Source organism: Diorhabda carinulata, chromosome 8, assembly GCF_026250575.1.
Source record: "Diorhabda carinulata isolate Delta chromosome 8, icDioCari1.1, whole genome shotgun sequence".
Lineage (NCBI taxonomy): Eukaryota > Metazoa > Arthropoda > Insecta > Coleoptera > Chrysomelidae > Diorhabda > Diorhabda carinulata.
In genome coordinates, this window is record NC_079467.1 from 6,339,889 (window position 1) to 6,364,103 (window position 24,215).

At 34.0% G+C, this 24,215-nt stretch overlaps 1 protein-coding gene across 2 annotated transcripts in view; it reads left to right on the forward strand.

Moving 5' to 3' along the window:
• Nucleotides 1-24,215, forward strand: part of LOC130897251 (tyrosine-protein kinase Btk29A) — a 55,452-nt gene that overhangs the window by 26,997 nt on the left and 4,240 nt on the right. For both annotated transcript variants that reach the window (XM_057806009.1, XM_057806010.1), the window contains 5 exons: nt 3,839-4,032; nt 9,615-9,786; nt 14,562-14,730; nt 18,872-19,109; nt 22,929-23,062. In XM_057806009.1, coding sequence (XP_057661992.1) covers nt 3,839-4,032; nt 9,615-9,786; nt 14,562-14,730; nt 18,872-19,109; nt 22,929-23,062 — 907 coding nt within the window. The remainder of the gene's footprint in view (nt 1-3,838; nt 4,033-9,614; nt 9,787-14,561; nt 14,731-18,871; nt 19,110-22,928; nt 23,063-24,215) is intronic.

Below are 24,215 nucleotides of genomic sequence, written 5' to 3' on the forward strand. Positions count from 1 at the left end.
TAGCCATTAACCGCCAATATCACCTCTTTATTGTTGGAAAATTTTTCCACTGAGCCATTTTTTCAAGTCTGAGTACAAAAAATAATCCGAGGAGGCTAAATCTAGCGATATGGTGGCAATTGAAACTTTCATACATTAATTTTGGCCATTGCAATAACAGATAAGTGAACTGGTGCATTGTCTTGAGGAAACATTTTTTTCTTAGCTATGGTTATGAAACGGCGCATAAAGTCGGCTTTATTTTTGTGTAGCAGTGCCAAATACTGGATGAAAACATCTTCACGACGCTGTTGTTGTTCCATTGTGAGCAAACGCAGCACTCATCTTGCGCACATCTTTCTCATGTCCAAATTTTCAGTTAATATGTGATATTCCCCACATTTTGAAATGCCTACTATGTCTGCTAGGCTGTCAACGATCATCTAGAACCGCTTTATGGATTTTCTTCAATATATCTGCAGTCGTCACCTCATTTGGTCGAACACTGCGATGATGGTCTTCGCAGGTCGTACGGCTTCGTTAATACTCTGCTATCCATTATTTTACTGTTGATATCGAAGGAGCAGTCTCATCCAGAGTAAAATCTAGTTCAGTTTTTATATTGGTTGGGCTAAAGCCTTCCAAATAAAAATATTGTATCACATAACGATGACCAATTCTTTCCTTGTTTACAAATTCACTGAAAACGTTCGCTTTTGATGGCTGCGAAACAAAGACTAAACAACGTAACATCTTCAGTCTCAAAATAACTGCTGTATAGATTGTGTACTTTCGAATACAGTGGTATTTTTTAAGCTGCTACCGCCATCTCTAAGTCAGGCAAGTCATTTCTGGGACCATCCTCGTAAAATAATCATTTTTTTGAGATAAGAGTGGACCCTGGTTGGTAAATATTTTTCTCTTATTTATGTAAGTCATTTCATACTAATACTCAGCTACATTCCGTATGTTAAAGTAAAAATCTTGTTCTTCTCTAGTACCTTTTCAGGTGCCGAATTAAGGTCCTGGTTCCACATGTTCCGAGTGAGCAACTAAGATTAACCGTCGGGCATATCTCAGGAACGGATCATATTATTGTTTCAGGGAACAAAAAATTGTATTAAAAGTGACCTCGAGAAACACATAGAAATTATTTTCAGAATTTTAGGTCCATCACTAGAGGGCGTATTGGAAAATATAAAATTACAAAAGCGATTTTGTTTAAAATTCACTCAATTAAGTGGCACTTTACATACGAAAATCGACTTCTTCAACAAAATCTGCGCATTTTTAATTTCACAAGTTTTAGTCTAACCCTCCAAATAAGAGATAGGGGAGAGTGGGAACCTTATTATGAAAAAATGCTTGTAAGTTCGGTTCTGCTAATCCGATTTTTATAAACTTGATGTTGTTTGAAAGACCTTTTGTCCAGCAATACAAAATTCTAAACAATTGAATCAGCAACTTGAATACTAGAGGGCATGTTTCGTACATTTTAGATATTGTGATTCATTTTCATATAATAGAAGCATAAAAATTTGAGTAGATCTTTTAAATGTAAACTAAATTAACATTAAATTAGCGATAACCGTAAGTTAATATTTTTTTTCTGTCCCGAGATATCTAAGAAATGAAAGGCGAGAACGGATATTAAAAATTTATTCTGGATGGAATGTTCTTACATTCGCCTAACTGTAGTAATTTAAACTGTACTCATAATCTTATTATTGCAATAAGATGGCATTATCCAAATGTAAAGGTAATATTACTAACAATAAGAACAAATCATTAAATGAATATCTTTACTTGGTTTTGTGTGATAAGCAGCCTGGAGTCAGAGCTGATTATTTTTGTTTGTATAAAAATATTGAACGACTGCGGAAAATATTTAAAGAGTTCACTCAATTTTAACAATGCTAAGAACATTAACTATTGATCAGTCTTCTCGACAATGTTGCAAATTAATTCAATGTGGAACTGTTGTCAAAAGACGAAGAGCTGGAAGACAACAACCAGTAGTGATGATCGTAGAAATCCTCTAAATACCTACAGAATCCTAAAAAGGAGACTTTTTAATGCTAATGGCAGTGGTAAACATACTGCCAATTTTTGGTATGGTAATTCGAGGCCATAACGAGCTGATGAGGTTTCAGAAGAAATAGAAATTTAAGGTTTCCTTCGTCTACCGCTTCCACCCAGGTCGCTTCATCTCAATCACATAGAGTATAACAAAATATGGTATTTATAAAGACTTGCGGTTATCGCTAATTTATTGTTAATTTAGTTCACTTTTAAAAGACCGAATTCAACTTTTCTGTTTCTACTTAAATTTGTCAAGTAAAATTACAATATCTAATATATAATTAGACAACGCCTTCTAGCATACACGTTGCTAATTAAATTGTTTAGAATTTATATGTTCTATATTGCTGGACAAAACCTTTTACAATATCAAGTTTGAAGATGTAGATTCAAACTTGTGAAATGAAAAATGCGCAGTTAGAATTTTTGGAATACTTGGTGATCACAATGCCATTGCACCAACACTCACAATGACACTGTGACACGCAGTTCAGTCTCACTACAATACTCGAATCAGACCTAGATGATACTGATCACATTGTTTATACTACCACTACACCAACACTCACAATTACACTGTTTAAAGCGCATTTCAGTCACGCTACGGTACTCGAATCAGACCTAGATGATACTGAACACACTGTTTACACTACCACTACACCAACACTCACAATTACACTGTTTAAAGCGCGTTTCAGTCACGCTACGGTACTCGAATCAAACCTAGATGATACTGAACACACTGTTTACGCTACCACTATACTAGCACTCACAATTTCACTGTTTAAAGCGCGTTTCAGTCTCGCTATGATACTCGAATCAGACCTAGATGATACTGAACACACTGTTTACACTACCACTACACCAACACTCACAATTACACTGTTTAAAGCGCGTTTCAGTCACGCTACGGTACTCGAATCAAACCTAGATGATACTGAACACACTGTTTACGCTACCACTATACTAGCACTCACAATTTCACTGTTTAAAGCGCGTTTCAGTCTCGCTACGATACTCGAATCAGACCTAGATGATACTAAACACATTGTTCATGCTACCACTACACCAACACTCACAATTACACTGTCTGATGCGCTTTTTGATAACCAAGTTATCATCTTTATAGACTGAAAGTAAACTCTTTACCTGAAGACAATAACTTGGTTATCGAAACGTCAGATAATGTAATTGTGAGTGTTGGTGTAGTGGTAAGGTAGACAGTGTGTTCTGTGCAGAATTTGCTGAAGAATTCGATTATCTAATATAAATTACCACTTAATTAGGTACATTTTAAAAAAATTCGCTTTTATAATTTCATATTTTCAAATACGTCATCTAGTGATGATGATGATGATGATTTCTAAGTGTTTCTCGAGGCTACTTTTATGATAATTTTTTATTTTACCTGAATTTGTAATATAATCCACTCCTGATATATGTATTTAGTTTCCCACCCGTTACTCATTCTACTGCTTTTACCATCCTCCTCAATTCCTTTTTTTTCTTTTTTTTTGTTTTTTCTTCTTTTGCACTCAGTTCCCTTATTTGTTGTAACTATTTCTTGCTTGGTCTTCACTCTTGGTTTTTTATTGTTCTTATTAATGATCATGAACTTTGTCTTGTTGATGTTAAATCAAAAATCTATGATGCAAGAGTTTTCGGTGCAGACAACCGTCATCTAGGCTATATAGTAAGAAAAAAATAAATACATACATAATATATTGAATTATTCACTTACTATATTGAATCTGACCATTATATTTTTATATTCTAGACCTCATCCGCACGTAAAACACTACCACATCAAAGTGAATGCTAGAGGTGAATACTTCCTCTCTGAAAAACATTGTTGTAGTTCTATACCGGATTTGATCAACTATCATAAGCATAACAGTGGTGGGCTAGCGTCGAGATTGAAGACGAGCCCTTGTGATAGACCTGCCCCAGCCACAGCAGGACTTAGTCATGGTAAGTACTATCCATAAAGGATTTCTTCTATAGGTTCATCCGTCGGAACCCATGAAAAAATCATTTCAATCCACATAGTGTAAAGCCATTCTATTATGTAAAATATGAATAGGATTATCAGCAAAATTGTTAAAACTGTTCAAATATTTGTTTAAAATGACATTTTTTCGAAATTTTACATTGATTACTAATTAATACTTAATATTGATGACTAGCGATATTTAAACTATTTTCATTTCATTAATAAGTAAATAATAGATAATAAACGAAAAACTCATAATTATTTTTATATTTCATTTAAAGTAAGAGATGTTTTCAAATAAAATGAGAAACGAAAAAAAAGATCTGCTGCCAACTCAAATTAAACATTTTCCCCATAGCAACGAGACCAGTCAATTCCGATGTATTTTGGCCGTCTAAAATTGAATTCCAGTTACCGCAGTCTTGAAAATGGGGGGGGGGGGGGTGGAGAAATTGACATATGTATACCGAAAATTTCTGTTGAACTTAACCCAGACGAGTTGTAGATAATTAAATTTCCTCCAACATTACCATTGAACATTTTGTTTTGCATAGTTACGCCACTAGACGGCGCGCGGAAGTTTTCAAACCTCATTTCTTGCATTTTTTGGAAAACTATGCTTTTCCGGGGAAATTATAAATGGCAAAGTTGTAGTATACGAAGTTCCCGACAGCTTTTGTCCGAAAATTGTTTCTGAATAACGCAAATTATTGCCACTAGGGGTAGTTTTTCCGATTTTCCAGGAAAATTATGTATCCTAGAGAAAAAAGTTAATTGGCAGCCTTATAGAGCATAAAATTTCGCACAACTTTTTTCCAGTTTTGCTTACTTTCCCCATTAGAGGGCCTGGAATAATTCTGTAATTGGGTCTTTCCGTTTCTTCCGACCCCTTGGTGAATAAGTTATGATTTTTCGGGAGAAATGGATTGAAAAGTTGTATAGTACAGAAATGGGCAATATTGCAATATTTTTGTCATGGATCGGACATCCTCACTCTAGAATTTTTATGTTGCTTTGAGCATATCCTACTGATTAAGTTCGAAAAATGGTTTTCACATAGTTGAACCTTGATATCGAACGTACTCGAAAACGACTTCAGGGTAATAAATCAGTTATAGTATGAAAAGTATTGAATTTTTCAGAATTTCTCCAAGTTTTCTTTTGGTGCATTTTGTCACAGAATCTTTGTAAAATTACAGAAATTTTTAAATTATATCCATTTATCTCATATTGATTTCCAAAGTGTACTTATTCCGGGGACAAATATCGTCTCATCTCCATCTCATAGAGCGATTATCGAATGTGTTGAATTTTCGTTTATAAGTGGAAGTTTCTCTATATCGAGATAGATATACCTTACTGGAAACAAAAAAAAATTGAAAACGCTACTTATGGATAACATTCTTTCCGAGAAAAGAATACATAAAAATATAACGGGAACATAACATTGGACTACCAAGATTATACGTGAGCATACCTCCAAAAACTCCTTCACAAATTACCAGCCGATTGTCTTTTTAAATTAGTTATTTCTCAATGAACATGTAATGTACTTGCAACCAGAATTCATAAAGCTGAGGGTTTGGAGGAAAAACAATTGAACTCAGCTGATTTCCGGCTCGAAGTTGCTACAACTTTTTATAAGCCTGGTGTACCGTCGAAAATGAAAAACTGTCGCTCTGTCGAAAACGAACTTCAATCAAACGACACAAAGGTACACTATTAGTATAAGAAGTGCTCTTGTGGGTTGCAAATGAAGTGCTAGCAGTGTGGCGTTGCTTTCCGCTGCATTAAACACAACAATTATTTCAAACAATTTCAAAATAAGCTACCTTTATGATGCAACGTTTTTCACTGCTTATTTTTAAAATTTGATATCTTGTCCTACAGAGAGTTAACATTCACTAGACATTACAGTTTGATGTATTTATTCTAGGTATTGTAATGTTATTTGTATTTGTTGTAGAGTTACTAGATTTTTGTTCACTGGACAGTCCAGAAGATTATGTTCAACGGTCGCTCTCATATCACACTTGTTATATTTTAAGGGATCTTCTTGGGATATCCTTAATTCGAGTATGGCCTAGTTTGAGTCTTGATATTTTAATTTGTTCTCGCTGTCTTGATTGGATTAGATGAACTAGAGTTTAGAAGTTGCGAATCTACCTCGCTAACACTTTGACTTATTGATCTATTTTGTATCTGTTGTAACTGTTTACCAGTCAGGTAGCATTTACTTTGAAAAGTGAACTACCTGCTTGTGGGCTATACGGCTTTCCTCTTCTGGCCTCAAGAAGTCTCGCACTCACATAGGAGGTATTCGGCTATTTCCTCAGCTTCCTGACAGAAACGACAAGAGCTATCAGGATGTTATTCAGATAGTAATTCACAGGACAGTGCAGTGAGCATACCAGTAACTCTTCTTAGTTCATCATTGCTTAATGAAAGAGCTTTTTTGGATCAATGGGTAGAATAAGAAAGAAATTTCTCCGATGGTTTCACACCTGGGGTCTTACTACACGTTTCTGCTTTCTCATTTTTTTATGACCAAGTCTTGATGGCACTTTGAAAAACTTATAAAAGGTCGTGGTCCTATGAAAAGAATTGTCCCACCTTTCTCCGCCAAGTGATCAGTTTATTCAAAGCCGTGCACTCCGGTGTACTCGGGTACCCACATTAGAGTAACTGAACAAACTGTTGTTTGCTCCCAGTGAGTTCAAAGATTGTGTGCATTCCCAAACTAGCTTTGATTCAATGTCTTTGGAAGTCATATGCTTGGAGGGCTGCTCTACTATCTGATAAAAGTAAATATCTTTACATTACGATAGTTCCATTGTGCACAATGAGATATTGCGGCTTTTTGAGGTTATTTGGCTTACTATTTCATTCTATTTGAACCTTACCCTTAATTACTTTTCTATGAATTTGTGAATATCTTTGTAGATATATATTTGAGCTATTTCGAGAATTAGTCTCTCAAATACTGTCCGATTTGTTAATTCAAATTTGTCCAAGCAAATACTACAGCTTAGATAAAGCTATTAAGCTAATATGGATACAATAATTTTTGCCAAACTTCACACTAATGCATGTCAAATTGCTTTTTGGAAGAGAACACGAGGTTAAGGTCAATTTTCAAAGTTTAACACAAACAAACCTCGATATAACTAATCTCGCGGGACCGAACAAAAAATTCGTTGTATCAAGGATTACGTTATAGCGAGGTTCGTTATTTCGAGGTTCACTTGGTGAAATTTTGATATATCGAGGTTCAAAGGCAACGTTGATCAACTTTGGTCGACATTTAACCTGCTGATACTATATTATAAAATGTAAAAAAAAAAATAAAACAAAACTCCTATTCTATTTACCATAACACGATGTCTGGATAAGAAAATCGTTACATGGAGGTGATTTGAAAAAATTCGTTAAGGAGTTAGCTTAATCAAAAGCTGTACTTAGCATTAATATGTTGCCACGATTCAAAGTTTTATATCAAATTCGTATAAATATGAACGTTTTATTTTATTTTAGCTCATCAAAACTGAAATTTAGAGTTTTCAATCCTTATATTAGTGGTAACGACCTTCCATAAAGTAGTGTTTGCAGTGTTAGACATTAAATAAAACCCAAATAAATGAATTTTTGTTTACCTTCACATTTTCTCGGAAGATATTGAGTAATATAAATAAGAAATGAAAATGCTCTAATCGCGGCCTTAACTTTTGTGTGGCGTCTGTTACCCATTTGTGTTGTCAGCTAGCACAAATCTTAGAAAATCAAAGCTGCAAGAATTCTGCATATATTTCGCGTAAATAGATTGTTCCTTCTTCCCCATTATGGTATGTATGTATGTGTATATTAGGTTACCATGTATACAGAGACCCAAAGAATCTATTGTGTCCCCCTTTCTTACGATACTAGGGATCCCAGTGTTTACCGCTGATCTATTAATCCCACTCCTCCACATCTCCTTTAGCATCTTCAGTGCCTTCGTTAGAACTGCTGGTAGTGGGTTTGTTGTCTTCCTTTTTCTTTATGCCGTGAACTGGTATTTTCCCAAACCTGTAGTGGATGGTGCAACCGTTAGCCTTGATGGTCAGGTACGACGGTTCGTCTATCCCTACCCTCAAACGATGGCATTGCTTTCGTTGGATTCAGGACTTCCCATTGTGAAGTGTGCAGTTCCTTGTTCTGTAATCAGCTGTAGAAGTCGTTTTTCCTCCATCTTCTCACTCCTAGGGAGTTCTAAAGTGACGCTTTCAGGTGCTTTCAAGATATCTTCTAGTGCACACGTCATTAGATCAGCTTCCGAGGTGTGGAGCCTTCCGCCGTAACCACTCTGCCGACTTTTGTGTTTCACATTCCACGATAATTAGTCCCGGCCGAAAGTGGATGCCTGTGAGTTGGATCTTAAGCTCCATCCAGGAAATATATTTTCCACTAGTGCCTCTTCCACCGAAGTTTGCTTGTTCACACTGAGATTAGTCTTAGAGAACACCAGCGGTAGAATAATCACACTCATAAGTTTGACTGCAGCTGCGTAGCTACCTTTCGTAGAATATGCCCGCTTCTCCTCTTTTCTTCTTTCCAGGTTTTTGGGTTGGGGCAGCTTCAATACCTTTTGTTGAAGCTAAAGATGGTGCTTTATTCCACCAACCTTGAATTTGTGCTCCAATGCTTTGGTTTTTCCCTCCTCCGGTGCAAACCCTTTGCTGAGGTTGCAAAGATATCATTGGCATCCTGCTCCACTGAGTCCACGCGTCAGTAAGTCGTCTTTGCTTTCCGGTGGGCCCAGCTCCGGTATTCTTTTCTCATGCCTTGTGGAAGAGGGAGATCTCTCTTCTCCCTGTTTCCCTTCCTTTTAAGGTATTCTCACTTGAAAGGTTGATGTCGTCTTAGGTTTTGTGGTGTTTTGTTGTTTTTGATTTTTTTGTTTGTTCCCTTTCATTCATGCTTACTCCCACGAATAGCTAGGGAAGGATTGATCCACTCTATTAGATCCACGCGTGCTGGAGCAAGGTCTGGATACAGTGGGGTGTGATCCAGTGCCCCAGGGGAATCATTCGAGACAGCAATCAACCGACTTCCATTCAGGCCGTTGCCACGATGTCCTCCAACTTGGCTTCGGGGGATGTTTATCGACCTTCTGGTCTATATAAGCTAAATTTAGTTTTAATAGGGTCACCAAGAGAAGGATGCTGTCGATATCACATACCCCCAATCGATATGGAGGTGCCAAGTCCTAAGACTCTCCATAACTTCGCTGTTTTGGGATGGTCCTCTTTCCGCTCAGATTTATTCAGATTATAAAAATTCCCAGAGCCCTCCCTAGAGGGTATATTTCTCTCTTTTTTTCTCGTTTAAGTTCTGTTTAATAAATTATTGCTAGGCAGAATTAGGAAAAATTATAAGGCAAAAATGAAATAACTTGATCATCTAGAGATGTATTTACTTTGTTGAGTTGTTAAACAATGTAAGTTTTATATGATTTTTTGTTTCTTAGAAAAAACAAACTGGGACTGAATCTTTGTTTCTGAACTTTTTTTTTCGATTTAAGACAAATGGGAAATTGACCCCAATGAACTAATGCTATTAGAGGAACTTGGATCTGGACAATTTGGAGTTGTAAGGAGAGGGAAATGGAGGGGCTCCATTGATGTAGCTGTGAAAATGATGAAAGAAGGTACTATGTCTGAAGATGATTTTATAGAAGAAGCTAAAGTTATGACGTAAGTTTTGAACATACCATTTATATTCTGTTCTTAATAATAAATAACCAACATTTTTTTATTAATACAATTTTTGAATTATCAAGACAGTTAATTTCCACGGATTGATAAATTTTGTTAGTAATATTTCTCATCAATATTCGATCATTAATTGAAGAACTCCCTGTAATAACGGTGTAAGCAACAGAATAACCTTTTTTAGGAAGCGTTTTTTTATTCTTTTCTATTAGAGTCTCAATTTCGTAAGGTCTTAAATTGTTTATTAAATCTTAGTATTAAACTAGAACACATATACACTATACTAACTTATTACTATCACTTAATTAACTTAGATAATTTATTTAAATTCTTCTATTACTTTCTATTTCGGTCTGGTCACTACAACTATTTATTATAAACTAACTGCGATACATAAACTTCTTTTATATGTTCCAAAAGAATTCTCGAAACTAGAAAATAAAGAAACAAAACAAATACATAAATAGACCTTCCTACAAATTATTCAAAGGAAACATTGTAAATAGACCGCCTGCTATAATAAAAACTTATATAAAACAAACATCAAACGGATTCCGGGTATTTCCAACCTATATCAAAGGCGCCGGGCTTCAGCCGAATTTTATAATTCCACTACAATCGGACAGGACCGGCTCTAGGATCCATATCGCGTACTTGTTCGTAACAGTATTCTTAAAGTGATAGATAATTATGTATTTTTAAAACCTAACAGGAAATCTTAATATAAGGTAATCATAAATGTAAACCCGAATTAAAATTTTAAAACATATTTGTCTACTTTTCTTCACTTGGAAAAGTTAGAAAAAAATCCTCGTCTCTTCATCTTTTATGTAGTTGTACATATTAACTAAATTTGCCTTTTTCTCAGCTATAACTGGAGTTGGTGTTGCTTATAATATTGGCACGTTTTCAACTCCAGTTAACGGACGTATTCTTCTTCTTAATGTAAAAGTTTTCCACGGCATAAGAACAGATTGTGATGACCTTACAGAAACATATCTTGGATCCTCTTTTTTTAATTACAATCACATTGCTTGTGTAACTCTAAATTCTTTTGGTTGAAAGGTTATTTTTTCAAATACAGTGATGTCCAAATGATGTTTTTTTGCCTCTCGATGAGAGCGAAATTACGATCACAAGGCAAAAAACTGTGACCACTGCATACAAATTCTTGTTCTACTTGAGAAGAATAGTTCCACAAAATTAAATGGTGGACAACGCAATAATTTTAAAAATATTATTTTGGTCGACACATCTTTCGGACCAGATGATTAAAGACCTCGATTCACATCTCTCAAGCGGCTTAAAATGTGAAAGTATAAAGGACAGCAAGCAGGAGGGGATTTCTATAGATCCACGTTTAGAGGTCGTGATAAGTTGAAAACTGATGCTGCTGGTAGAAGGCATTACTGTGCGTCAATGTAGAAGAAAAAAGTACCTGCTGTACGTTTGTACAAATCATCACTATCGATGGATCATTTTTTAAACGCTCTGTATATTCTTTTAAGGTGTACTAACTTTTCTCGGATTTTATAAGATGTCATTCTCTTTTCTCTTCATTTTCCGAGTTCACCAACTTAGTATACAATAAATAACATCCTGCGCAAATGTCGGTTCGAGGTACACCAAAACGAAGATCAAAATCTTCATGAAAAACATCCCTATATAAATGAAGCTTTATTTTAGGCTGCTTAAACTTTTCCTGGACTAATTCAAACATTTTTTTGCACACTAAGAATAGAAGGCACGCAGATTTTTTTTTACATTCTATCATATTTCTTAAGTTTTCTTGAATTTTGTGAGGGCGTTTTAAGTGTTTACCTCTTTTATCCTCCGTAGACTGCCCATTTTCAAGTTTTTCGAGAAGCAATTGAATTCTTCGTGGTGTATATATAGTTTTTTAGTATACAACATATCTTTTTCCATGAAATGTAAGATAATACCTGAAAGAACAATGTCGTTTAATTACATTTTGTGGCGTTACATGCAGGGTTGGAGAAAATATGTTTTTTAAGAAAAAAAACATGTTTTTTTCGTTAAAAACTGTTTTTTGGTGTTTTAAACAGTTTGAAATTATTTGCAAAAAACGTGTTCAAAACATGCTTAAATCAGTCGAGCAAGAAAATTGATGATTATAAATTATTTTCTACCAAATTGCTGCCATTAATATTACAAGTTTTACGCCCAATTAAACTTAAAAATAAATGGGCAAGACTACTTAGTAAAATTGAAACAAATATCAATTGCTCTAGATGAAGTTCAGAAAGACAACTTTACTATTAGAGAATGCCCAGAAATATGGGCTAACTTGATTAACTTCTATGAGAAAATTGCTCTAACTCTGATAGAAATTACCAGTACCGGATCTACGATGAAGTGCTTTCGGACTTAAGCCCTCATCCCTAAAAAACGTCTAGAAATTTTTTGTAAGAATCTAAATTTTATACAAATATAATTAGATTAGAATAAATTATATTTATTATCAAAAATGACCTAATTCCACTTTGTATAATGTCTTAGTTACATTTACTTTCCCTTCGCCCTCATTTAAAAAAAATTTGCTTAAAACATGCTCACCCTGGTTACATGTCTTTTAATATTACAGTACAAATCCATGCAGGAAACCTTTAACTGCACTTTGTTATGAAAGGTTTGCTTTATAAAAGTGTGTATACAGGTATTCCTTTTCAGAGTTACTTATTTCTTCGCATTTGTACTGACATTTACATTTTCTTCAACAAAAACTAGAGTAAACAATCACATACAATCACTTGCCAGCAAAGATCCTTGTTATCCAGGTTTTTCTTATCCTTTCCTTATCACATAGCTTTCTTCTGCTTGTCTTGCTATGCGTCTTTTATTGACCTTCCATTCTGAGACGTTAGTTTTTCGTTTTCACCTTATTTAAAGATTTTAAACCGGCTGGTGACATCACAACAGCAACTGCTTCGTTCATTTCTAAACGGTTCAAACGTTATTCCACTATTAAGAAAACTTGCCAACTCATCCCACCGCTTACTGTTCAATTGTCACGCGACAGCAAATTACCAGCCACGTGCGTAGGTCAGATTGAATGTTATTCCACTAAAATCGCCGATATGACAAACATTTCAGTAAAAACGTTTTTCCAGGGAGGTCTTCAATTACTAAAAATAGTGACCTCCAACTTGATTTACAGAATACTTTGTCTGATATTGGGTAGTATATTTTTGTTTGATTTCAAATTTAAAAGTACCTTGTAGCTTTATTTTTAATCGTCTAGTCGTATTCACTTGTAAGTTTGCTACTATAGAAGCAAACATTGTTAGAGAGAGAAGTGTAGAAGGCACTTTCTAGTAAATATGCCCTCAAATTATAGCGGAATGCGGGAAAAGATGATATAGATTTAATTTCAATTGGCAAGTGATTGTGCATTTTTTTGCAATGCAAAATATTGAGCCACTAACTAATTATGAACGTGGATAGCCGTGTAACGATCTTTCTGAAATTGGAGAAGCGTGCTTACAAATTAGGCAAACGGATTCAAAGATGAATAAGAAAGAAGAGTCAGAATTTTTAATATCTTAAAGAAGTCCCTGCAATGAGCCCTGCTGTTTAGTAAAGTAAATATCTGAATATCTTTTGTAGTTTGAAGATTAGTTCAAATTGAGTCACATCACTCACATCCCAGAAGAGAAGGGCATATCGGAGATGCGACTCAATAATGGCATAATAAATTGTTAAGGAGGTGGTAAGTTCAGTTCTTTGGAAATTGATTTCAGCGCAAAACAGGAGGAACTTAATTTTTTAGATAAGGCGGTATATGTAACTCCCATTTCAAGGAATTGTCCACAACAAGCCCTAAGAATTTTACAAATTCAACGACATCAATGGCGATGTTATTTAATAAAAAGTTAGTGCCATGTTTCTCGATTTTGGTTGTCAGACAAAGTGAGAGACAATAATGGTTTCTTGTTTTCGAACGAGTATTTATAGCAATGTCATGCAATACTTTAATATGTTATACCACTTCCAATACCGCATTAGAAAGAATAGGTGTATATGGATCAATAGGATTCCATCGTAGCAACTTCCAGGCGAAAGCTCTAGCCCTTCGAAGGTATCCACAAGTTAATTTGGACAAGAATTATAGGAAAAGAGGTACAGGAATCCTATCTGGCACTTTGGTAGCCATCAAGTAACAAATAATTAAGGTTGTCATGAAATGTCAAGAAACACCAAGGGAACTAGGCAAAGAAAACATTATTCTCGTAATCTGGGTACTACCAGCACACAGGTGCTTTCGGGGAAACAAAAAAGCAAATGATCTGGTAATTACTTAAAAGTGGAACTGAAGAAAATAGACCACCTCAGTTGAGCACTCGAATGGATGAACAGGACTAGCGCTGCTACAGGAACAGTACGCATGCGGCAAAGGTTAACGACTGTTAGCTGTAAAGCCTTAAGCCTACTCTTTTGCCGTAGATATGATCGCGTAAAAATGGGGTAATGGATGTTGAATATGATTAAAGTTCAGGTCGCCCTTCCACGTCAAAAACAGATGAAAATATCTGTACCTACTTCTTAGTTCTAGTCCTTTAATAAATTTTGTTCGTTAGTTTCATAAATAAATTATTATAACGTGGTAGTAGTAAAGTGCCTTTTCCTCCCTTGAATGATGACAGCCCGACGCAGTAAATTTCATCCTCGGTAGGAAAAGTAGCACTTCCTCCCTTGTTATACAAATAGCTATTTTTAAGACGAAATTTTTCCTGCAGAAAATTACAACACACCAATTTAGTACAACTATACGGCGTTTGCAGTAAGGATAGACCTATTTTTATTGTGACAGAATACATGAGGTACGGCTCCCTTTTAAATCACCTAAGAAGGCATGAACAATCACTTAGTAACAATCAGGGTTTGCTTCTTGATATGTGTATTCAGGTAAGTTACTAAACATTTTGTATATTTTTAGTTTTGAAAAAGTCTAAATTATCGATTCTAATACATATATCTTTAATTTATTCTGTATCAAGCTATTAGTCATACAACAATCCATCTCCACGATAAAATTTTAATTGATAAAAGAAAAGTCTTTTTTAAAAAAGTTTATTTACCAAGTCGAACTACAAATTAAATATCCCGACAATTTTTGTTCCTTATAACAGAGAGAGGAAGAGAGAGAATGCGTTGTTGTCAAACAATTGTTTACAATATGCTTGTAAATAAAAAAATAAAAGAGGGAAAAGATGTTCCAGATTTGATTTCAATTAGCAAATGACTGTGCATTTTTCCCCATTGTATAGTATTGAGCCCTTAACTAATTCTGAAAGTAGACTAGGTAGATGAAGATCGATTGAATTTAACATGTTGACTATCATCATAAATCGAGTGAGTTTTCGGAATTCCAAGAGTTGAATTGTTTGAATTTTGCGAAAACAATTACGAAACTAGTTTACAGTACATCGGTTGCTGAAGAAATTTTAGCTGTTGCTGATTACAAGTGTTTTATAATAAGTGGGAACTGAATAAAACCATATTATCACATTACTAATATATTTTCATTGACCTCTGACAACACGCTAGTCAGTGAATACGTTGATGCAATGTCACTGTCGACAACTATCTATCTATCTATTTGCTGATTCTCATATATATTTATACAAATATTAATGTTTTTACTTATAAGGTGAACGTTATATAAATACAAGGATTATTATATTCTAATGGTACGTTTGTTTTGGTTGAGTTGAAATGCACGTTTATTGATTTATTGTGTCCTACAGTTAACCTGTTTTTAATGACCATTACATATATATATGATATGCTGTTTTCAGAAATTAATTGAAAGATTTTTATTCATACTTATTCATTTTATTCGTTCAATTTTTGAAAACTTCGTTCTAATGCATTTCTCTGATGTGTAGACTTTGGAGAATGGCGTATCAGAGATTAACAATAGTGATCATATTCGTATCCCAGAGACCAAGGCAGCACTCTTTCATGGCGCGTAACTCCTGATGCATACGCTTTCTCTGCTCTTCGTTAATATCTCCTAAATTTTTTGGAAACCTGTCCAAGCCTTTAGTTCTAACTTGGTTATGGAATTTCTAAACTGTATACCTTTCATAAGTTGTCTAATTTGTGGCCCATCAAAAATACCGGTTTCAATATTTTCCTTGAACTGTGGAAATGTTTGAAAAATGTAAGAAAAGCAGCTCCTGTCTTTATTTAGTGATTTTACAAACTGTTTCGTGATGCCCAGTTTAATATCTTTTGGTGGAAGGATATTTTCTCTCAAGGGCCAGTATCTTTTTACCCAATACTGTTGTAACCACTTTCCATCCCCTTTTTATCAACAAGTTTTTGATATCTGATATACAAAAAGTAATAGCGTTTTCTTTGGAAAAATAACGCCGTAATTCTTTATCTCATTCACGATAAAAACTTATTTTAGTATCTGAGGAATGCAAATGATTATCTTTCAGTCTTGATGCTAACAATTCTGAAGCTTATTAAGAAATATTTAAATTTCTTACAAGATAATCTTAACTCATTTGGGAAAAAAAACGGTGTGGCTCATTTGACATATCTTCAAAATCAGCATAATTTTGTGATGAACTTTGTCCTTCAACGACTTGTATACGATTCGAGATGTTGTAAGTGGTCCGTATTGATCACTGAAAACTCATACAATCTTTTTAATCGCGGTTTATGACTATTAACAAATCGTAGCGCCACCAGATGTTTCTGGAACAAAAAATAAAAGATTTATATCAAGCCAGGCCGGCAACTATATGTAATAATTATGAAAAGCTACTAGCTGACTGACCAAAAATTGATTTCTATCATATATACTAACAATTTTAACCACAACTAACAATGTACAAAATATTTATTGTCGTCACTTCTATCGGTTTGAGACGAATTAGTTCTTCAAGACGCAACAATTACCATAAATTTAAACTTACTCAAAATGTAAAAGTGATTTTAACAACTTGTTCTAAGAGTTCAAATCCACTTTTAGGTACTGAGGAATCACGTGAGCTCTGCATTGGACATTGAACACAATTAGCACTTGGATACTGCCATTTAATACCGGTTTTTAGTGTTTAAACCGTTTATATTCCCTCTACAAAAATAACAGTTTTCAAAATAATTTCATTATTCTCGCTAAATAGTCCAAATTTAAAGTCACTTCTTTTACTATTTTTCCGTAATTTCAAATATTCTATACACGGTTCACAAACACAATTGGGAGCCCAAGACTTCTCGTTCTTATCAAACAGTATCTCAAAATACTCAAAATAGGTATTTTTCGCCAATTCTGGAATACCACATCACTCAATAAGTCGTATAACTGACACGCAGATGGCACTGTCATTGTCAAATCCATATAACGTTTACGAAATACCAACTTTCAAAAGACTATGTGTAAAATTTCAAAACATTTCGATTAGTAAAAAAAGTGAGAGCCATTTAAGTGAAGCAATTTTTGTTATTTTCAAAACGTGTGTTAATTTATCATTGCTTCTTGATGAAAAAAAGTACTGTACAAGCTCAACAATGGCCTCAAAAGTGTTATCCAGACTCTGCTCCATCCAAAAGAACCATTTGTTATTGGTTTGCTCAATTTAAACGTGGTCGTATAGACGCCGATGATCTTGAAAGTTCTAGTCGTCCAATTGAGGAGGTTACTCCAGAAAACATCAAAAATGTCCACAAATTGCTTATATCTAATCGTTATTTCAAGTGTGTGTGAGATTGCTGAGGCCGTAAAGATATCAGAAGGCAATATGTTTTTAACACATTTAACCATGGGAAAGATTTTTTCAAAGAGCGAGCTGCGTTTACTTACAATCGATCAAAAACAACGTGTTGATGATACATCCGAAGTATCCAAAAGCACAACGGTGAGCTGGAAAGGTTATGGCTTCAATATTTTGGAATGCGCATAAAATATTGTTCATAGACTATTTCCAAAAGGCAAAGACAATCAATAGCGATTGCAGAAATCAAGAAAAAAAGACCTTATATGTCGAAGAAAAACCACTGTTTCAACAAGACAATGCACCGATTCATAATGGTTAAATTGAATGAATAAGACTTCGAATTGCTTCCTCATCCATCGCATAGTCCAAATCTGGCCCCCAGTTATTCTTGGCTATTCGCATTTTGTAAAAAATGCTCGCAAGCAAGCCTGTGGAATCATCTACCAAAGCACGTCTTTTCTGAACACTACCACCTAACAGAAGCTCAAAATAAATATCCACAGGGATCACCACATGGCAGGCACCACTCGAGTTACTCGAGTGTAAAAGTGTTTACCATCTTGTGCTTGCTTTTAACATAAAAAACATCTATATCGCTATTTTTAAACCATGCAACACACTGAGTACAACTCACTTAAGCACCAAATATTAAAAAGTCAATTATGGCTTACAAAACCGTGCAGAAACGACTCTACATTCGCAGTTATCGGTACTTATACGAGGTTAATGCAGAACTATGACGATTGCAACGAATTCATGTGAATGAATACTTTGCATTGAAAGATCAAAGGGAAAAAGTTTTAAGTTGTTTATTTGATGGATCTTAACAAAAAGTTCAATAAAAAATTAATGTGTGAGATTTCTAGATATGGAAATGACCAATAAGAATGTTGCAAATACCAACTAGAGAAAGATTCTAATTACCAAATTTTCAACCACATTACACATAACTTCAGAAAAACAGGTTGTTTCAAATTAGAGGCAAACAGTGAAATATGAGCTACGTAAAAAATTGATTTGATAATGAAATTTTCCTTATTAAAATTAGCTGATGTAAAATATTCAATTTAATTTTGGCTTTCATCGATTTTCTACAAAAATAATTATGTTTTAGATTTATTGATTAATATATACGCTTAAATGGTAAAAACAAGTTATTAGTGAACATCATTAACCACAAAATATGCGGCGTCAGACAAAAAGATAAATTTTGTAAACTAGTTTTGTTATTACCATTGATAATATACCTAAACTTTTTTCCTAAAATGTTTTGGATAAATAAATGATAAACATCTTTTTTTCTGTTTCTGCAGGTGTGTAAAGGTATGGCTTACTTGGAAAGGCATAACTACATTCACCGAGATTTGGCAGCTAGAAACTGCTTAGTGGGCATTGAGAATACAGTAAAGGTAGCAGATTTCGGATTGGCTAGATACGTTTTAGATGATCAGTATACTTCTTCAGGTGGATCGAAATTTCCTATTAAATGGGCCCCTCCGGAGGTACTCAATTATACGAGATTTTCTTCTAAATCAGATGTTTGGGCTTACGGTAAGTGAATTTGTATTAATGGTCTGCTTGTATTACACTTTTGTATTCATTCTAATGAAATTGTTATGATGAAACAAGTACTTGAAATTTACTATGGAATATATTCAATTCCTAGTATTCTTCTTTCTCTCCTTTCGTATTTACTTTATTTATTGATAATTGAAGTTGCATTATAAATTGGCATATTATATACATTTTGAATTTTAATGTACGAGGACAATAAATGGCATTATAAAATATTTTATGGAATATAGAAATGTCAATGTAAATTTTTTAAATAATTTATTTCCAATTTACCAGTGTAAATAAACTTATTGCTCCATCAGAATCTATATATACATACTTTCCCCTTTACAACCAATAGTTTGTAAGGGTGTTAATTTTCAATTTAATTATTCCTTGTAAAATGTTCTCAGTCTTTCCTATTTTGCGCCAAATTTTTCACTTCAACCCATGACCTTCCCTTCTATTTTAAGATTTTTCCTAGCATATTATCCCATGTTACTCGTAGTCTTCCATTTTTTCCTTTTACCTAGCATTTTATTTTCAGAAATTTTCTTAACTGGCACTATGATATCCAATCTTTGTAGATGGTCCCGACATGCTAGTTTTCTTCTTTCTATGTATTCTTGTATGGGCTCAACTTTTTAATCTTCTCTAATAAGCAAGTTCCTGATCTAGTTACTGCTTCTAAGGTATTTCAACTCTAGTGCGCCAATTTTACTCTTTTCTTTCTAACAAGAATCACAGCCTTATGTGATAATTGGCTGGTAAATTGCTTTGAACACTTTCATTTTTGTTTATTTGAAGGTTTCTTTTTTATTTATGAGCCGCTTGCTTAATGCATAGTATACCTTGTTCGCCTTCTCTATTCTATTGTTCAATTCTAAATCCTGTCTTCTTGTTTCTTCCATTTCCCAGGTATTGGAGGCTACTAACTTTTCTATAAGCTCTAACTAACCCTGATTTCGATTTTTTTTTATACATTTGCCACTAGTGTAACGATTGGTTTCCTTTTTATTCATTTTCACTCCGTTTTCTCTCAATATTTTCTCTCAGTTGATATATCATTTCTTTCATAGTCAACACATGATCCTTGTGTACTTCTGCTTTTCCTAAATCCACTTTTCGTCTCTTCCAAAGTCTGTTCTATTTTAGTTTGAAGGCACTTTTCGATTATTTGTTCGAAAAGCTTTAGCTGTGTATATAATAGGGATATTCCTCTATAATTATTGCAGTCTTTGCTGTCACCCTTTTTATGCACTGGTAATATAAAGCCCATTTTCCAATTTTCAGGGGTCTTTCCTTTTATCCAAAATTTCTAGCAATAATGAAGTAGCTTTTTTCCATGTTCTTTATCATCTTCGATGTAATTTTATCTTCTCCTAGTGCCTTTCCATTCTTTAGCTATTTTATTGCTGTGACCAATTCCTCTTTAGTTATAAGCTGTTCACTTCTTTCTTCTTGAGTTTTTCATCTTCTTTCTCTCTTTGTTGTTTCTTTTTGTCGTGTCTTTTATTTTCTATATCAAGCAGCCTTTCAAAATATTCTTTCCAGAAGCTCCATTATATCTACTTCATTTACTAGTACTTCCCCTGTCTGATTTTTAATTGAAATTGAGGAAAAAAGACTCTATATGTCGAAGAAAAACCATTGTTTCACCAAGACAATGCATCGATGACAACGATAGTTAAATTGAACGAATAACATTTCGAATTACTTCCTAATCCACCGTATAGTCCAAATGTGGCCCTCAGTGACTACTGGCTATTCGCTATTCCCAAAAAAATGCTCGTGGGTAAGAAAGTCAGCTCGAATGAAGAAGTAATTGCTGAAACTGAAGCTGTTTGTATAAGCAAGGCATCGAGAAGTTAGAGAAGCGTACAATGAGATTTCATTGATGAATAAAATCGATTTTTGGCAAAAAATGGGTTTTCCTAATTAGTCACACGACTTATTGAGGGATGTGTTATATAGCAATAATACTAATTTGTAAAATGGATCATCCTTATTTTCTATATACATTTAAATATAAACAGTTGATATTTTATACGAGACACTTTGGGTATTTTTAATCAGAAATGCTTGGTAATTATAATGTAATCTAGGACGATTGGATTAAAACCATATCACCGCTTCATTATATTTTTATATTGATTTTTTATGGGTTTGTATCACATATTTTTAAATGAGTACGTCAAGAATAAAAAGTGATTTTATATAAAGAATGTTTCAATAAGAGCGCAAGATTTGAATTGCTTGACAGTCATAATGTCACATGATTATGAAGTGACAGATCGTTGGGAGTTAGTAAAAACGGAATATTACACTATAGAACAACGCGTTCTAATTGTCAAAAATGCTCGGTCGATATAATGTGCCTAATTTATCTACTGTGAAAAGAATAATAAAAAAATTCAAAAGTATTGGTTCAGTTACTGGTGTGAAACACACTATACGAGCTCGTATAGGTCGTTCAGAACTAAATATCACGGCTGTTCACGAGAGTGTGACAGAATTCACCATCGGACACAAGAATTGGACATTTTAACAGACACGAATTCTAACTAAAGATTTACATTTGCATGCCTATACAATTCAACTGACGCAACAATTTCAGCCACTAGACCGTGAACAGCGAAGAGAATTCGCTAATTGGATCCTTGAGCAACCTACTGATTTTGCAAATAAAATCATTTTCTGTAATGACGCTCATCTTCACTTCGATGGCTTTGATAACATCGCAATTGGGGCTTAGAAAATTCACAAATGATTCATCAGAAAGCAATGCATCCACAACTGATTACTTTATAGGGTGCATTATGGTCTGGAGGATTAATTGGACCGTTTTTCATCGAATCTGAAGAAGGTAATGCAGTAAGGGTGTATGACGAACGTTATCGTAATATGACAACAAAGTTTCTTGTGCCTCATTTTGAAGCCTTGACGACATGTGGTTTCGATAGGATGGTGTCCCATATCATACCGTGAAACATTAACGATCTTGCACGAGTTTGCCCCTGGTCGTGTCATTTCCCGATTTTTTGACCAGAACTGGCCTCGCCACGCTCTTGCGATTTAACGCCTTTAGACTTCTGGCTGCGGGGTTATCTGAAGTCACAGTTTTATGCCAATAAGCCGGTGACTATCGAAGCCAGTGGCTGAGTAGGCTGTAACCTATTGCGGCAGATATCAAGAGGTGGCAATTTTTGATGTAAACTTTTTTATTTCGATTTACAATTTGAAAAAAGAGTAGTTTTCACACAGAGAAAACGATATTTGAAATTTGTATAGAAATAAATAGTCTACCTTTGTTTCGAAATGTAGGAAAAATGTATTCATATTTTAGTTTAACCAGCGACAAATTGTTCAGGTGAGAGAAGCTTTTCTATCTATGCATGCATTATCGATCGACTCGTTAAGTCAACTTATCAAATTATAAAGTTGAAATTCTATTGAAAAAAAAGTATTGAAATCATTGTGAACCAAGGTATCAAATTTCAGAGATGAGTAGAGGCTGCAAAAGATGAATAGTAAATCTGTCACTGATCAAAGCATTTAAAGCCGAAATTAGACACTATTGACTATGTAGTCAATAACGTTATTAAAAAATTTCGTCAAAAGGGTACGCATATGCCAGTAAATCCGTGGCGACCATTCATAAGATATTTCGTTTTATTCATAATTCCCAAATTTAACAATGTAACATTGAAATCTTACGTTTTTATCGAAGCACCATTTACAAGTCACAATTTCATTGATTTTTTAATTTTTAAATTTGATAATAACCAAATGAATTTTTTTAAAATCTTTTTTTAGGCGTTTTAATGTGGGAGGTATTTACTTGTGGTAAAATGCCTTATGGTAGATTAAAAAACACAGAAGTGGTCGAAAGAGTGCAAAAATGCATAATTTTAGAAAAACCAAAAGCTTGTTACAAAGATGTGTATGATGTAAGTATTGAATTATTCATTAGAAAATTTGATCAAGTATAGGGTTTTCAAAATTACGAAAATATCAGTTACGTAACTAATTACACAACTTTTTTCTCCAATTCCGTAATTACGTAATTTTTTCCATATTTTTTTAATTGACTATCAATTTTTGTAAATACTGTAGATTGAGTATCTACAATTTTTACAATTATCTTCTACTATCTCAAATTCAAGGAATTATCAGAATGAACACAATATTTAAACAAAAATATATTTATTCAAGAACTTATCATCATACATCAGTTGAGTCAAACCATTTTTTTTTCGTCCCGAATATAGGGTGTTTCAAAAAAGTGTGATCCCGTCTCTAGGATAAATAGAAAAGTGAAAAATATTTGGGGTTTGCTCAGTAAAAAAATTTCGTATTCAAGATAAAGGGCGAAAAAGATGAACAGTGTATTGAAATTTTACACGAATATGTTTTGGACGCTGAAACATCCAATAAATTTGTTTTTGTCTGACTCTCATAGAGAGCGCTAGTTACACGATTCGTACAAAGTAGCATTGAACATAGCTTTTCCAATATTAGATTCATTTAACAAAATTTCAAGTGAACTTGAACATCATTTAATTTTATACCAATTTTATGCCGTTTTCGAAATATTTTGATTTAAATATTTAATAACTGATGCTGGTATGAAGTAATGATAAAGTTATAAATTATTATTATTATTAATTAGTAAGCATTATGTGAATTGAAAATTTTTTGTCGCGTAAAGAGTCTCCAGCGATAAAATAGATACATTTAAAAAAATTGGGACTGATGGCTTTCGTTTCTTGTAACGTTTCACAAAAATCCAGCCTAACTTGTCAAAGTTTAATAAGTATGGGCACTGAGCCACTGGAGGCATTAGTATGAAAGAAACAACAATTTAATGGTTCTGGGACTGAAACTGTTGTTTGTTTCATACCAATGCCCCCAATAACTGAGTATCCATAATTATTTAACTTTGAATTTTACACGGCAATAGGATTTTCTCTGATTTGCCAAGGAGAACTGTCATTCATTAATAGTTATGACGTTGAGTCAATAATAATTACATTTCTGAAACCTTATTATTTGTTAAATTAGATATTGTTAATCAAAATTTACTCAAATTTTGAATACATT